General features: G+C 41.6%; 1 protein-coding gene across 1 annotated transcript; it reads right to left on the bottom strand.

The window, feature by feature from the left end:
* Positions 1-290: 290 nt before the first annotated feature.
* Positions 291-12,313, bottom strand: lurap1 (leucine rich adaptor protein 1). Its single transcript, XM_079266639.1, has 2 exons — positions 11,574-12,313; positions 291-1,404 (listed from the first exon to the last, which is right to left on the bottom strand). Exons 1-2 carry the CDS (start codon positions 11,784-11,786, stop codon positions 517-519), a joined length of 1,101 nt encoding a protein of 366 aa, XP_079122765.1. The 5' UTR covers positions 11,787-12,313; the 3' UTR covers positions 291-516.
* Between the last annotated feature and the right edge of the window lie 5,429 nt (positions 12,314-17,742).

Raw genomic sequence — 17,742 nt, 5'->3', positions numbered from 1 at the left:
AGTTTTGTATCATCTGGGTATTATTTTCTGGATGAGTAGGTCAAATCATAATTCAAATCTTATATATTACAACGGTTGATGTATCATGTCAAGCAATCTGAAATCCTGTTTCAGCTCTCGACAGAACGTCTTACTGTGCTTTAGAAAAGAAAAGAAATCCGGGAACAGGAAGAAAGACCCTGAGAAAAAACGATGACACAGGATTTATGAATCGTTTTTCCTAAGTTTGAGTGAGGCAACCCAGTTTGGCTTAATATGGTCAAAATCCTGAAATGTGCATCCACCTTAATACTGACATCAATGTTTAATATAAAGTTAGTGCAGTCACAGGAGGAAACAACAAGACAAAAACAGTTATTTTTTGTCAGTCAAACCCAGTGTCCTACAACAAGGAAAGCCTTGCTATGTGCGTTTCACAACAGCAGTTCACTCTTCTCCTTTCTCCATCCATCGGTGATCTGGTCTTTGATGTTGCAGAGGGAGTGTTCAACAGAGTCTCCTCTGTTGTTATCCGTCTTACAAAAACGTCACATCTTCTTGCGACTGCACCCACCACCAGTGTGCGTCGTACTCTAGATGCATTTTGCCATTCATCTTGCAAGTATCCAAGTCAATCTTTCCGTTTTTGTAAGGTTTGAGTTTGGGGCTCTGGCCGGTTCCCAGTTTCTCGTTGATGCCGAGGCGGGTTGGGCTGCCTGTTTGTGTGATCGGTTTCTCCTGGACACCGTTAGCCTTAACAGCTTGGGCCTGGGTTTTGTCCTTAATAACAAGGCTTCCTCTAACCGCCTTTGAAGCCTTCGTCCAGATCGGAGAGTCTTGCTTGGGGCCCTCAGACTTGGCTTGGAGAGAGCTGTAAGGAACAGCTGGTTTCCCATTTCCCATCCCAGCCTCCCCTGTGACAGCTATAACCCCAGTCCCCCCTTTCCCCTTCATCCCATTACCAACCCCAGTTCCATTTTCATTAGGCCCAGCCCGAATCCCACTCCCAGCCCCAGAACCAGGCCTCACCCCTATCCCAGCTCCTACCCCAGCTGCTGTGACCGTGGCCCCAGGGCCTCCCCCTGTCCGGCCCACAGCAGTAGCCTCTGAGGCCAGCGGCGTGGTGGAGCAGATGACAGACTCCGAGCTGGAGGGGCAGTACTCATCCATGTCATCCGCCAGGGTGTCCAGGTAGCTGCCGATGGAGATGTTATCCAGCTTGTCGTTGGGGTCTTGCAGGCTGCTCCAGGAGCCTCTCCAGGAGGTGTCCGGGCCCTCGCCCAGGCTGTACTGGCTGCTGGTTAGGCTGCTGCAGCGGCTTGTCATCGTGCTGCGTTCCTCCAGCAGCCATTTCACCGCCTCGATGCCTTCATGGACCGCCAGCAACTGCTGCAAGATCTTCACGTCCACCGAGCGCAAGTGAACCTGCGGAGAAATAAGAAGGAGATATGGATTGTTTTACAAAGTTTATGACTATTTTTATTAAGTTCATGATTTGATAGTTTTTAATAGAAAAAAGAATGTTATATATGAGAACCAGACAAACTATAAACTGGGGAACCATCACGGCTCTGCAGATGTTTATTTAAGCGTTCAGCCTTGGCTCCACAGGCTAGCGCAAACACCATTATAATGCTATTAAACCATTGCAGATTACCATAATTGGAGGTACAGTATACCAGAAGCTGGTGGGTACGCAGCAACCACTGTGGAAACAAATAAGGTAAAGGGAGAGCGAAAAAACTTAAGAGATGGAAATAAAAGAAAACAGAAAGAGATACAAAGTGCAGAAGTCTTGTATTAAACTGTTTAAAAGGGACATGTGACCAACACTGACTCTTCAGGAGAAGTTGTTGAGAGATGTGTGATACAGTGGAAAAGTATGACACATTTAAAAAATTAAATCCTGAAAAAGAGGTCTACATGCCCTGTAAATGGTACAAAACTACTAATACATGTATTTAGTTATGATGTCACCTGGTATAATAAATAAAGTAATGATGAATCATAAATAACAGCCATTGGTGTCTTCTAGTGTGTGTGTGTGTGCGTGCGTGCGAAAAAGCTAAACGATGAATAAGAGGAATAAGACGGCTGCAGTCATGGAAAATTCCTCCCCAGAACACATTAGCAGAGGTCTGCGGTGAAGTGCAGGGCCAAGAGGTGATGTATGGCACTGACATTCAAAGCTATCCAGCCCTCTCTGCAGATAACCAGTCTCTCTCAAAGCTCAAGCTTTTAGTCTTTTAGTATCTCAGTATCCTCCTCCTAATATTCTTTTTCTTTATTACTCTCTTCTGTCTCTCACTGTGGCCATTTAGATCGTCTCTGTTTCTTTCTTTCTCAAGGCGGCTGTAGCTCTGTTTTCTGGAGTCATAACTTAAAACTAGAAAAAGCATTTCCTGCTGAAAATGCGTTGGAATGCTGAAAACTGAAATTAATGGCAAAAACATTGCTGAAAATAGATATCCAATTCAAAAACAAATTGCAAAAAGCTTAATAATTCTAAAAGTTTAAAGATTACAAATATGAAAAGTCATATCACCCCTCTCCTGAAAGAGCTGAACATTTTGATATTTGAACAGTTTCTGTGGCTTAAAAAAATTCATCAGTGGTGATATTTGTAAGAGTATAAATTGTAGTATAAGTATTATTCGTAGAAGTATTAGTAGCATTAGTGATATTTGTAGTAGTCGTAGAAGTTGTAGTTGTATTAGAAGTATTATTAGTGGTAGAAGTATTAGTAAGTAGTAGAAGACGTAGTATCAGTAGTCATAGTAATAGCTGTAGTATTGGTCGTAGTATTTAATATCACAGTAGTAGTAGTAGTAGTACTAGTAATGGCAGTAGAAGATGTAGCAGTAGTACTAGTAGCAGTCGTACTAATAGCTGTAGTAGTATTACTACTTTTAGTAGCATGAATAGTAGTTGTCGTATAAGTAATAGTAGTAGTGGTGGTAGTAATAGCAGTAGTGGTAGTAACAATATTGATGTAGCAGTAATAGCAGTAGCAGTAGTAGTAATAGTAGCAAAAGTTATAGTAGTAGCAGTAGTAGTAATACTATATTAGCAGCAGCAGTAGTAGTTGTCGCAGTATTAGTAAGACCATTCATTTTTTTTAACAAAAAAGCCTAATTTTGAGCTTGTTTAAATACAGTTAATCCATGGGGCTTTTATTTTGAAAGGGTGGTGCTGGGTGGGGGGGGAGAGGAGACATAATCATAATGTCTGACACACATAAACAGAGGTTGTTAAATGCCTGGCTTCATCACAAGCATTTCAATTAGAATTCACTCTTTGGGGCTGAATCCTCATATCTGATTGGCCAGCTGCAACACGTAACAGCTGCAACAAATCATGTGTGAGAGAGAGAGCGTGCGTGCGAGAGAGAGCGCGCGTGCATGTCAGAGAGAGAGCACGTGCGTGTGAGAGAGAGAGAGCGTGCGTGTGTGAGAGAGAGAGCCTGCGTGTGAGAGAGAGAGCGTGCGTGAGTGTGAGAGAGAGAGAGAGAGAGAGAGAGAGAGCGAGCGTGTGTGTGTGCAAGAGAGAGCGTGCTTGTGTGGGTGTGAGAGAGAGCGAGAGAGAGCCTGCATGCCTGTGAGAGAGAGAGAGAGTGAGAGAGGAGTGCATGTGTGTTTATCAACATCACTAATTGGTGCACTCACTAATTGGTGCACTTAATTGTTGGAATGCTTAACAGCATTCCAACAATTAAGTTTATGAACAGCGTTTATTACCAAACCACGTTTGCGTCTTTTGTCTCGCATATGGATACTTTCAGACAGCTTTCATACAAGATTACATTTACAATGTATAGTGTTCGTACATTTCACTTCATCTGTTGTTTATGAACAAATTATGTTTTAGTATTAATTAAGTATTTTGATTCTTTGCGTACCTAAAAGTACCAGCACCACACTGTAAGAATGCTCAAGAGAAAGTCTATCGTTGACAAACAGTGGAGTAAAAACTACAATATTTCCTCTAAATATATTGGAGCAAAAGTACCTAAAATTTGTCTTAAAATAAAGTACTTGAGTAAATGTACTTGGTTACATTCCACCACTGTGTTTTACTAAACTAGTCCATACAAAATACACATTATAATGCAACGATATGAAATATACTGTATATAGCAGTGGCCCCAGTCATAACAAATACAGTAATACAAAATAGACAAACATTGCAAGTCCATACACAAGCTGTAAAGCATAATTGTACAGTAAAGTGTGCATATAACTGGCCACAAACATGCACTTGTAGCAGTGTTTGGTAGAAGTGCCTTGAAAGACGTTTAATCTCCAGCTCTGGAGAGAAACGTACTGATTCTTTCAACCTGCCAACGCTATTTAACTCTTGGTCCTGCATAATGTTTGCATCAATGGATATGCCTCCATCGTCATGCGTCATAGATTTAGTCTGTTTTTTTTCTGTCACGATCCTGAGAACAAAATCCCAACTCCCAGTAAGTGTGTGTAAGAGCCCGAGACTCTTCCATCAACAAGGAAAACTATGTACAGAAAATAATCTGTCTCATACTGTATATCATCTCTGTGTGTAGGAGGTGGCTGACCTTTGTTTAAACCATTCACCGTTCAGAACAGTGACTTCTGGCTGAGCAGGGTAAAACCACTGCAGACGGGTGATTTAGATCAGTGGTTCTCAAACTGAGGACTGGGGGCCCCCAGGGGGTCCCTAGATAAAACTAAGAGGTCACATGGTGATAAGAAAATCTGTTTATTTTTTGTGAAATAATGAATATGTTCACCACTTCTTCTTCTTCTTCTTCTTCTTCTTCTTCTTCTTCTTCTTCTTCTTCTTTGAAACATCATTCATGCAAAGAGCTTTGAGGGCTCACAAAAGCTGCTTCATTTTAAGGAGTAACACGCCTAAGGTTGGTAACCATCAGTTCAGATACTGCATCCCTATATGTTCGATATGGGTTGAATATGACAGCCCACTATGTTACCATGGCTATGTAATATGGGCATCCATCATTAGAACAAACACTGTTACTTAGTCTGATCGACGTGAAACCTTTAAATGGGTTGTTTATGTGACTTGTGAGGCCATTGACTCACCAAACCTAAACCATAACCAGTACATGCCGAACCCTGACCATTACCCAAACTTTCACCAAAGCATGACTTTAATTTGAACTAAAAACGAGTCTTAATCCCAAAATACATGGATGGTTAAGCATGGATGGACCAGCTTTCGGTCTCCACAAGGCTAAAAAACAACACTTTTTTTGCAGGCTGCATAAAGGAGGATGCGGAAAATACACCTGGAACAGCTAAGATGAAGCAGAATGTAAATAAATGAGCTGTGTGATCAATGTAGTGTGGATCTGCTGATGCCAAACGCAAACTGTTGGCTAAATTACAACTGGCAGACACAGCTCCTGTGACTATTGCTATCTTGCACCTTTTCTGTACATGGAATTACAAATAAAAGCACACATTGCAGGGAGGAGTGCCAGACAGAATATCAACAACCACAGCTGTGTGTGTGTGTGTGTGTGTGTGTGTGTGGCATCCCTGGGCACAGCCAGACATTTGGGGTGGGGTTTGAGGTTTGAGGGTTCTTTTTCAGCTGGCAGGCACTGAGCGCCTAATGAGGGTGGCAGTAAAAGTAGCTCCATGCCTGTCAGCGCTGAGGTGGCACAACGCTAACATCCTGAGCGCTCAGGCAGTCTGTGCTCACTCTGCTGCCGGGCTGTCTGTCTAGAATATAGATAAGTCCATGGTGGCTCTCATACGTCAGTGTGTCATTCCCTGTTGTTCAGACAGAACAAGCATCATGACTTCACCTCGGGTATAACAGAATTGTGATGAGCAGTTTTCAAAATGTTCTTTTCATTGTCTAAAATGCATGACTTTGTGTTGCTTGTGGTTTAATTAACTGAAATGCTTTTTAAACCCGTGGGTCATCAATCCAGACATTAACATTGTAAAATACTAAAACGGTATTACATTGTGTAACACCAGTGGAATCCATCCAGTTTGATGAGTCTTTACGTTTTGAATTATGCTGCTTTTTCAGCAGGAAATTCTTTTTATCTTGTCGTACTTCTGAGATTGATTACAACCTCTAATTAGACGATGAAGTCAAACTGGGGCCAAAATGTTTTCATGTAACACCATTCAGGATGAGAGCAGGGAGTGGGTTAGGCATGTTTTAGCCTTGAGGACTGAAACACACATCAATCACTTTAATGCCATCAGTACACGGCCAAACAGATTTCAGTATTCCTGCCCGGGCATGAGGCCAAACAGGCCCCGGCTGATCCGTAGGATTCTGGAAAGCTCATTTTCCTGCATTTGCAGATGACACTGGCCTAGTTGGTCTACTTAACCAAGGCAATGAACTGTCCTGTAAAAGAGAGGTTGAATGTTAAATGTTTTAAAATGAAATGTTGGGAAGACCGAAGAGTAATAATACAATTGTTGGCTTGTTTACAACTGGTCTTGGCTGACCACTCGTAATTCTTGCCATCTGTTTTCATTGTAATGAACTCATCAGTTATGTGTGTGTGAGTGCAAAGTTAGCAAAACCAAAAATGGCATTAAAAATGAAATCCAACTTGTAATCAAACAGAATTTTCCTTAAAAGTATATTTAAGATATTATGGTGGACCAACTTTCCTCATCAATATACAAAATTAAGCAGCAACGTGAATCTAATCAGATGATCCTTTCTTTTAGGGGAATGTGTACAGTACAGTTGATTTTGAATCATGTATTGACAGATGTCTAAAGATAGATATTCAGTCATGGCACAGTGCACCGTGATAACGTATGCACAGCTGAGGCCTGATCAATGACGCAGACTCTCCCATGAGGGTGAAAACAGCTTCACACAGATACCTAACAGACTGCTGAATCACTGCCAACAGGGACAGCACAAACACACACTCGTTCTCGCGTACACCAGCAAAATAAACACCCCTCTCTCTCTCTCTCTCTCTCTCTCTCTCTCTCGTCCCCAGGTGTCACTGTCTGATGTTTCACCTTCCCAATCTAACTCTGCAGACAATACAGCGTCCTTGCAGTGTCCCTACAGTCTCAACAGACAGAAGGCCGGCCTTGTCTCCGTAAACCTCCAACTGCTCCATCTGTCTGCGTTCATCGCCGAATGCTCCATAGAAACAATCTCCACTCATCCGTGTTTTTTGTCTAATTTTCTCTTGTGTTTCTGCATTTGACTGATCAAAGCATTGTTTCACCAGTTTTTTTCTTCCCTGAGTATCGTCTTTGAGAAACAGAACCGAAGAGGGGGACAGACCATATGACGTCGATCACAACATGCACAGTATACAAGTCGGACCAAATGAAAAATACATGTGTTACAAAATGAAATACCGCTTGGAAAATATTCTAAAGCTATTTCCTTTTTCCCATACTTCTTCAGCGCTGGTGGTTTCAGCACAGTAGCTTTAAGAAGTAGCTGTATTGTCCATCTATTTTTTATGAAAAATGTCAACACATAAGTCACGACATATTCTAATGTAAGTAAGAATGATGCATTGTTATTGTTATGGTTTTCCTGCGGTGCAATTGAGGAATCCAGTTGCTCCAGTTGCTATGAGGGAAGACGGGTCCTTTCGGTTCAAGGGAAATTGAATTAGACAAAGTCTTTGAGAAGACAGCCAGCAGCCAGATAGAGACAGACGACTGACATTAAATGGACTAGATTTAGATTCCCTGGAGCTCAGCTCTGCACTAAAACCTGACTTTGCAATGTCATCCGTCTGCCCAGAGGTGGAAGAGAGAGAGATCAAAGGGGAAAAGAGCGATACAAGCAGACATGGAGAAATAAGAAGAGCAATAACACAGCATTCACTCTGTATGTCTCCCTTTGACAGCTGCATGGTTTTAAAGGAGTGTCTCTGTATCCAGTAAATCTGTTTAGATCAGAGGAGAGCGTGTCTTCCATTAGACAGCTGCAGACGAATGCACAAGACAGAAGCTGTAAAACTGCTCCCACACAGATAGACAGGAACACTAAAATCATTAACAACATTTATTTGACTTCAGCTCACAGTGCTGTAAAATGCTTGATGTCAGCAGACAGCCTCAAGCCAGATATCAGACAGCTGAGAGTATCAGACCAAAAGCCTTTTCACGAATGAAGTACTCTCTCCATACGTCTCTATATTTGATCTGTTCTTTCTCTGACGTTACAACAATGGTCACAGCGCCGGAACATTAGTTCATGAATCAATTAGTGGAGTCACAGAAATCGAATCAGCATTATTTCTGATAATGAATGAAATGTTTCAGCCATCTCTGAAGCATAAATGCCACAAGACATCATCTGGTCCCAGCTTCTGAAACGTGAGGATTTGTAGCTTTCTTTGTTCAACACCAAGTGTAAATGTAATACCTTTTAGACAGTTGGTCAAACAAAATAATAATTTATTTTCTGACATTATATAGACTAAACTATGAAATGAAATGAAAATATTAGGTTTCATGACAGACCGTCTTTTTATGTAAGCAAAGAAAGAGATTGAACAGCAATTGCCTTATTTGTCATACAAATAGTAACTCTGGCTGGTGAATGTGTCTTTGTTGTGTAAAGATTTCATAAAAGTTAAAGACAGTGTGTTTGTCTCAGTCGAACATATTATAAAGATTACACTGACAGTTAACAAGAAGCAGAGCCACATTTAATTACTGGTGGTGACACCATGGCCCACACACACACACACACACACACACACACACACACACACATTCTTGATCTTACAGCAGACAGATGCTGCAGCCCACCATCACCATGCTGCACGGTTACAGATACAGGAGAGTAACAGATGACAGTGAAACACAGAGCCACTCACAAATACACACAAAGTGAGAAAAAGAAGCGGATATAGCCTACTACTTAATCTGGTGTGTGTGGGCCTGATAAGATTATAATCAGTATGAAAGAAAGTGTTCACAATCAGAAAAAAGTGAGAAATAACACACATCAAGATTAAGTATGCATGCACGGCTGTGTGCACGTGTTCAGCTTCTCCATTTAGCATGACTCTGCAGACGCTCTGCACATGCGTTACAGCACATCTTACTAAGTAGATTTCTGATGAAAGTGCTGCTGGGAACTCTTTTTCTGCACTCCCATTACACCACACCACTCTCAGAGATGAATCAAGCAACCACACACACACACACACACACACACACAGAAAGAGAGAGAGAAGTGGTCCTGCTCTGTGCTGAAAGTTACCCTCCCCTCCAGTTCGGAAGAGGCTCTTTGTCACATCTCTCCCAGTCCTCCCTGCAGCAGACTGGATTAATGGCTAAAACTGTGAAAAAATCAGTCTGACACTCTGCTCTCGACAGATTTATAGAAACTCTCTGGACGCTTTGTGAATCCAAACTGGGAACTTTGGTGTCTGGAGGTTACAAAGGTTTCTCAATTTCTCTTCAACATTGACATTTTGATGGTCTAATGATTGGTAAAGAGAAGATGCGATAAAGGCTGCAACAAAATCTTCCAACAACTGAAGAATAAAAAGAGCAGATGACATGAGTCAAATGCCATATTAGGCATGTTAGGGCCTGGGTCCAGACCTTTGACTCCCCCCCTCCACTGAGTTCGAGTTGTCATATAGAGTGGGAATGAGCAATGATGCAAAGTTACGAAATTATATAATTAGTTTCCTTCACATTCAAGCTTCATACAATATGGTTTAATATGCTGAAACATGTGGTAATGTATTATATTATTGTAATTATAATACGTTAATTATAATAATATTATGTGATGCATAAATGTGACATGCAGTATCCTAATTTGTACATGCTGGTTCCGTGCTATATGAAATTGAGAGCATTTTGATTGCCTCTCTCTGATTACAGCACACACAGAGGGACAGCGACTTCTCTTGTTTGCTGCAATATATATATATATATATATATATATATATATATATATATATTATAAAGAGGGCCAAATAGTATAGCGCACATTTCTAAAAGTGTAGCTGATAATGTTTCATCAGGGAATGTTCAGTTACAGTGGGGAGATCACTCATTCCTCTTTAGGACTCTTGTGACTTCTACAGAACATCTGGTCTGCCTGCCCGCATCATGACGGTGGCGTTACTACAACTCTGGAGTGGAATAAGTTTAGATTTCTGACATGTCACCAAACTGATAATGTGTTTTTGGAGAAACTCTCTAAGGAGACAGGTTGCTTAGTTTGGGAGTTTTGGTGGCGGTGCATGTGTAATGTGTCACAACCAGAGGAATGTATGACATACATGATCACACAATGGGGTAAAAACAACAGTAGAGCGGTGCGTTATTACAGACCTCCACTGTTTGGAGGAGGATGTGTCCGAAGAAAAAAGTTTGATTGCAGTTCGTAAACTTCTACATGTAATGATTATTAAATATGTCAAAAAACAAAGTCAGTTAATCCCATTTCAAATGAATGAAACTAAAATATATTTCAGGGGGATAACGTACCAACATATCACACCAAAGCTAAGTTCCAGTTCTGTAGAAACAAAGTGGTGTCAAAGAAAAAGTACACATTTTGAACAGTGTGATTAGAGTGTTAACCATCTGATAATAGATAGACAAGGAATTCATCGCATGTGGTCAACTCATTTGCTAGCAACCACAGCCATCTGCAGCAGTTGGCACGGTGAGGAGAAGCTTGCTGACTGAAAATTGCTGACTGAGTATGAAGAGCCTTCAAAGGACAAATATCACTGATGCATTTCATACAGTGACATCAGATACATTCAATTAGATGAGACTAATTGCAACTAATCAGAAAAAAAATCCCACTTGTTTACTTTCTTGCCAAGAGTTGGCGATACGCTTTCAGTGGTATCGATCTTCTCATCTAACTCTTGGCAGCAAAGTGAATAAGTGGATTTCTTAAAATGCCACAGGAGGCAGATCCAAGGGAGACATTTTAAATGATTTGACTCTTTGTTCCACTGCTCTAGACATTTAACAAAAATATTGTTTTAGAATTTACAGGGAGCTACAATTGGAGTTACACCGATAAATCACCCAAGCCGATATTAGCTTATTAAAGATGTATTGATTGTTGATGTCTCGGCTGATGAGTCTAAGAAGAAATTGCAGTACGAAAATGACAAACTAGGTTTAAGGTACTTTACAGTAGAAGCAGTGTCACCATTGTCCACCAGAGAGCACTGACATGATGATTTTTTAACTAAAAAATGTTTCCCTTATGCTTTATGTAAACAAATAAATACAAAGCTACAATTTTTCACAGCAGTTTCTCATTCAAATTATTCCTCTTGGTGTTTTGTTTTGTTTTTAGTGCCGACAATGTGATCTGCCGATAAATGTTTAATATTCACAACAACAGTCCAGTGGAGCAGAGCTGGCTCGAATTCTAAATCATTATGATATGCTAATACGGTGGGGACTTCATTAAATGACACCATAGACTGTATAAAAGAAGAAGGAATGCCACATCCTGGAAAACAAGAGTCTGCCAGACGTTCAACAGCCTGTCACCACTCAAGCGCGTGCACGTACACACGCGCACACGTAAACACACACGCATACACACGCAGTCGACAACAGCACTCTTACCATCTCCATTTTCAATTTCCTGATCTTTTCATCCAAACTCTTCTTTCCCGACTCTTTACCGGTGTCGTGCGCGGTGGTCAGCTTGGCGTCTCCCCGGACAGAGGACGCCTCTTCCCGCATCCACCTGAGTAAACCCTCGGGAGTCTTCCGTCCGATTTTCACCTCTATGTCTTTCAGATCTGGGATGGTCTCGTTGGCAGTGCCTTCATCCATTGTGTTCGTGTGTTTAGAGCAAAAAAGATCTGCAAGATTCCGTCCTTTTCGTTTCTTGGAAATTGTTGCCTGGCAAGCTGCGAGAGTCACTTCCAATAGGACTGCATGTCATCCTATGCGACTCCAGCTGAGTTAGACTGCGCCAGGAGAGAAAAACAACAACTGACAGCATCAGCACAACAACTATGAAATGTTCTCACAGGAGACTAATGTTGAGATGAACTCCTGATTTGGCTGCATTGTCATTGGTGTCAAACTGATGAAGCCCGTATATCTAAAGAAACCTACGATCACCAAGTCAAAACAGATGACAACTATTATTTCCAGTGTCTTATTGTTTGGCTCCCTCCACAGCGCTAGATGCAGCCTAACCTCCGGAGTCCCGTGCCCGGTGTATGAGCGCTGCAGGCCGGTTATGTGGCTGGTTGGAGATCTCTACGCGCAGCTACATTGCGCAGATTCCACCTGCATGATGACAGCGACCAGCAACCGCAGAGTGGAAGAGGAGACTGCAAAGTTAGCTGTAATGACACCATAGAGCTTCCGGTATGACTTTCAAAATAAAACACGTACAAAGGAACACGTTGGCGTAATTAGGACTGTCAAAATATAAATTACCACTCTAACACCCAAACGGAAAAGTTAGTTTACAGTGGTGGAACTGGTCACTGAGAACATTTACGTACATTTCCTGCATTCAAAGTTTAACTATAAGTAAAATTATGTGCAGATATTTAAAGTAGGCTCCTCATTGACTGGCCCAATTCAGTATAATATAGACTGTATTACATTATTGGAAAGGTTACAGATATTGCTGCTTTGATATTCTTTGGCATTTAATGCTTTATTGCTTCTTTCACAGATGAGAACAAGCAACAGACAATGAGATGATGATGGCAGACCTTGACAAGCAGGTGAGGTTCCTTACTGACAACACCACCACACTGAGACCTGACAGGGTCCTGCATGTGAAGAGACAAGAGCTGTGGGAACTGAGAAGCCACGTTGTGAAACCACTTAACTATCTAAATCCAGCTGCAGGGAGACATCCCTGCAGCTGCCCCACCATTAAAGGATGGATTTCAGCTATAGACCCAGCTGGTACCACAGAAATGCCTCACAGATTTCAACCTGTCACTAAACTAACCAGTGAAACCATTATGGGACCACAGAAGTCAAGATTTTGTTACGTTCAGTATTTTGTGGACCCAAATGCAAACAGAGACAAAGAGTGTCGAAGAGTAAATGCAGGATTCACTGCTAGGGACAAAGGGTGATGTGGTTGGTGAGGGAGCAGAGGAGGAGCAGCGGAGGGAGAGGGTAGCAGAGCAATGGCAGAGGGCAGGACTGAACTGAACTGAGCAGGGCAGGCTGATGAGGGTGAGAGTGTGGCTGGTGAGATAGTGCAGGGTTATGGTAGCAAGCAGGTGAGGCGAGCAGACAGGGGAGTCAGAATGATCCTGGAGACACAAGGGAAAAGGCCACGTTCAGGTAACCGGGGTACTGTGGAGTTGAGCCTAATTTTGTCAAATGTATCTTTTTCTAAAACACAGCCTACAGTCGCAGCCGCTGTGACGCAACCAGGTCTACAAATGCAGCCTCAAAGGAAGCAGCCGCTGAATTGGGACGTAGCTGCTGATTGCTTGTCACAAGTGCTGCAATTTGATTGGCTGCCTGTTTGCTAAAGACATGATATCACCGTGAACGATACGGATTGTGTTGTACTGCACAGATTTAGTCTACCTGTACAAGAAAAAAATAGATGAAACTAAACGGGGGACAAACATATTTAGATTTAATGCGAAGTGGTTCTCCGGGAAAAAGCATGGGAGAAATGAACAACTGCTAACAGAGAAGACGCCTTTTGCTTCTCGGGTGTGTCATCCGGAGTGCATAGTACCTGCTCGACAACAGGTTTTTGGGATCTCAGGTAGCTTTCTGAGAGGATTAACGTTACCAAACAAGCAGCAGGACAACACTGTACAATTGGGCTTCCTCGTCAGAGCAAACATGGCTAACGTTACCCAAACTGATAGCACACCAAATTGATGACAGGTATGTGCCCCGGTGGATTATCACCTGTGTGAGAAATGTGAAATCGTGTATTCTGTCAAATTGTTTACTGTTCCGGTTTTGCACCATTTTATTCTACCTGTGAATGCCACTGCTCTCATCACTAACATACAGCCTACACACATTCCCCAACATAACTTTGCCTATTAAAGCACCATTTCATCAACTCAGATCTGAGAAAAGTGAAGGTTTTCAGAGTCAGGTTTATGATTTGATGAATCTGTTTAGTTTTACTCCACATCAAAAACCCTTTTTTAATTATCAACGTCATGTTTTCAATTTCAAAGACTCCTGTTGGAGCTGACTATAAAATCCAACATTTATTTTCCAATTTTCAAAAAATCAGAAAACTCAGAAACAAAATGCTGATTTCAGATCATTGCGTTAAGAAGTAGTTTAGAAGCAGTAATGTCCCTGTGGAGTGGGATGATTCAGAGTCCAAACACTGTACTGGAGTATGACAATGGTCTGTCTCTCCAAAGACTATCACATTATCTCTACACAGCTACACACACTCACACCCTGTGGCTCTACATGACAACTTACAAGACTTAGTCCAGGCAAAATGTTCCTTGATAGGCCTGGAGCTCCTCATGTGGATCCATGAGTACTGTGGCTGCCTCCCCATCCCGATGTTATTGCATGATAGAATAGATAAAAAGGAATTCCATTTGTCATCACTTTTGATGAAAGTGCTCTGCTAAGATTTCCTGAAAATATTGCGTGCTAACGTAAATCGAATACACATTGAGACAGAACAAAGAGACATTCAGCGCCGTGTAATCTGCAGTCAGAGAAGGCCTCTGGAGGGCTGAAGAGTTGCCTTTCACTGCAAACGCTCACTCAGGCTGCCAGAGAGAAGCTGACGAAGAATGGAAATGCAGTCATAGTCAACAGTTGACGGGGTGGCTTAGTGAGGCCGAGGCCTTTCAGCTCCGAACACTAATTACATGTATAAGTGTGTGTCGAGGGAAAAGGGGATGAATGTCCACGGTAAAAAGGAGGTTGGAGATCTGCATTGAACAACAATATGTTAAAAGCAGGATTCAGGATCAAAAGTGGATTTGTCTTGTTTCACACTTTCTGATATGGCAGGAGAGCTACTGAGCCTGGATACCAGAGTGGGGCTTCAGTTTGCGAGGGAGAGGAAAGCCGAATACATACTCCCTCCATTCTTAATAAGGCTTTGGACCAGCCGAAATAGTGAAGGTGTATCAGAAGCATCAATAGCAGAGGAGAGCTCAGTTTAGAGAGAAGGTATAAAGTCTGGATTAATAAGGCTTTCCTGTGATCCCATGATCCTTTGTAGTCAGTGTCACATTCGTGAGGGGCCCCGAATTTCCTGACAATGCTCCCGTCAATGTAAATGTAACTTCTCTGCAGAGAAGCATTTCAGAGAACTTTGATGCTGCGAGGTTGCCATCTCTGCTCATGTTCACACTGTTCACAATATACCAGGCAGCCTTTCCATTCTCATCCCTGAATGTCTGTATATTGTTCATCAGTTACACACTGTCCTTTGTGCCAGAAATGAAGACAGACACCAAAACAATTTAGTAGGTTAACAAGGGGTTAGTTTGAAAGCAAAGCGGACCGTTAATGGGACACTTATCCTAATCCCCCTTACAGGGGAGTACTGCTGAAACCACACAGATTATTGGGGGTTAACATCTTCCCCATAGTACCTTTGTTTTGTCACTTTGCTGCTGGGATGTAAACTCTACCATCTAAACTGGAGACTTCTTGAGCAAAATGCTGTTTCAATTCTGTCTTTGGCTCGGAGGGTGCACAGCAACACGAACAGGCATCTGTAATCATTATGTTAGCATTCAATCAGCCTGGTGTCCACGATGGCCACCAGCATTCTCAGATTTCTGCACACCCACATGATACAAACCATGTGGGTGTGCAGGAGGCAAATCTGCAGTACTAAATACAAATTATGCAACACACTCTGACAGCAGGTGTTACAGTGCTATACATAGCCGGTTCAGCACTGTACAAACCTCACCGGCATCTGTGTGTGGGTTTCCATGTTCTCTCCATATTTGTGTTGGTTGGCTCCAGGTGATCCAGTTTCTAACCACATCACACTGTTGGAGTATTGGAAACATTTCTCTCATCAGACTTTTTAAGTCCTCCTCCCCTAAAAAAGTGACAGTGACTGTGCAGAGTGATGTATGTGCAGGTTCTGGCACAGGCACGCAACCTCACATGTAATATCAGTTTACGACTGGGATGGATGATCATGATTTTTTTTGACGAGTTTGGAAGCCAATCATGGCCCAGTGTGCAACTTAAGTGTGATGTTGAAACTTGAAACCTTTAGTGTGCAGAATTTGTAACTAGGTTGTTTTTTTTGTGAAAGTTATTCAAAACGGATTATATGTCAATTTCTTAAACATGTCTCGAGGGGATGTTTTAGGTTTTTTTTGGGATCATTTTCAATATGTAGATATGTTTGTAACACTGTGTGTGATAGTATGACTGATTATTACTGTATATGTTGACTGGAGAGCAGTCAGGGTTCAAGTTTTTCATCTTAATGCATATGACAATATGTTCCCTGAGTCTTTGATTGACTTCCTGGGACTTAACTCTTTTCACTTATTTTATGTGGGTCTTGCACTTGCTAAAATCCTCCTGACTCCTACACTTTGTTTTGTAATTGATTTGTTCCCTCATAGTTATTGCACTACAGCTGTCAGAGGGGGGCTGATCTCTCTATTACATATCTCTCCCACGGTCTCTCGTGTGCTGAGGCTTCGTGGAGTTTTTCCCTGTCTTGTTAGAGAACTTGCACTTGCTTGGAAACCACTTTTAATACGGGCCTGTAAAGCCCATCGATACGTTGCATGTGATAGTGGATTTAAAACTTTAGCAACCTCTCCTGTTTGTTCCACTGCTTTATTATAATGCAAGTTTACCCTCTAGTGGAAGAGTTTGGATTTGTATGCAAAAGCGTTCTGAAACAAAAAAATGTGCTTATCATGTGTTTGTCTGATTTCCCAATGTAGTATTGTGTGACGAGCTGGATAGTGTTCTGTAACAGCTCATTATACAGCTGCATGTTTTTCTGTCTCGATTAGGTTCAACTTTATTGTCATTGCAAGTACTGAGACAACAAAATGCATTTTAGCATCTATGTATCGTGGTAATAAATATAAAGAATAAGGGGTAGTTAAAAATATGTTAAGATATGTGTTTATACAATATTTACATAACAGTGTGAAGCATATGAAGAGCTGCAGCAGTTATTTAAAAATAACTAATTTTTATGAATTATATGAAAGGTCATTTATAGTAAGATGAAGTTTCATGGAGTTTCCTTCCGTGCTGCCTCAGTCTCACCGATCCTGACGGTTCACATTCTTCAGTCTCCTACAGCTGAGGGGGCTAACTGAAACATTCTTCAAAACAAGACTTCAAACCCATTTTTAAATAACTCAAGACATGAATAATATCATCCTGTCAGAATAAACTCCAAGGAATGTCAGTTGGTGCTTCTGTTAAAGAGTTGGTGCTTCTGTTAAAGAGCCAAATAAAAGATAATGGACAAATGAGATTACATAACTGGGTTTTGCTATCTCCTTTTTGAAAAAGAAAAAGAAATAGAGTTGATGATTGAGATTTGTTTATTGTTGGATTAAAGTCAAAAGGGGCAGTTGAAGTGTGAAGGAAAAAACATGTTGTATGTATGTATCCATAGTTGTAGTCTATTGCCCCATACACTAGCTATTCCACCCCCATAGTCACTCCCAAGCCTAACCCGTTCAACCGGGTAGGTGTCAAGAGTTGGTGGCTGAATTCTGTCGCAATAGGTTCAACTGCAGGCTGAGGAGGACGAGGGAGTTTCTTGTACAGGATTTTGGGTAAAAATACT

Source organism: Melanostigma gelatinosum (genome assembly GCF_949748355.1).
Source record: "Melanostigma gelatinosum genome assembly, chromosome: 4".
NCBI classification, from domain to species: Eukaryota; Metazoa; Chordata; class Actinopteri; order Perciformes; family Zoarcidae; genus Melanostigma; species Melanostigma gelatinosum.
Note: the sequence above shows the minus strand (reverse complement) of the source record. Positions and strands in the feature narration are given on the sequence as shown.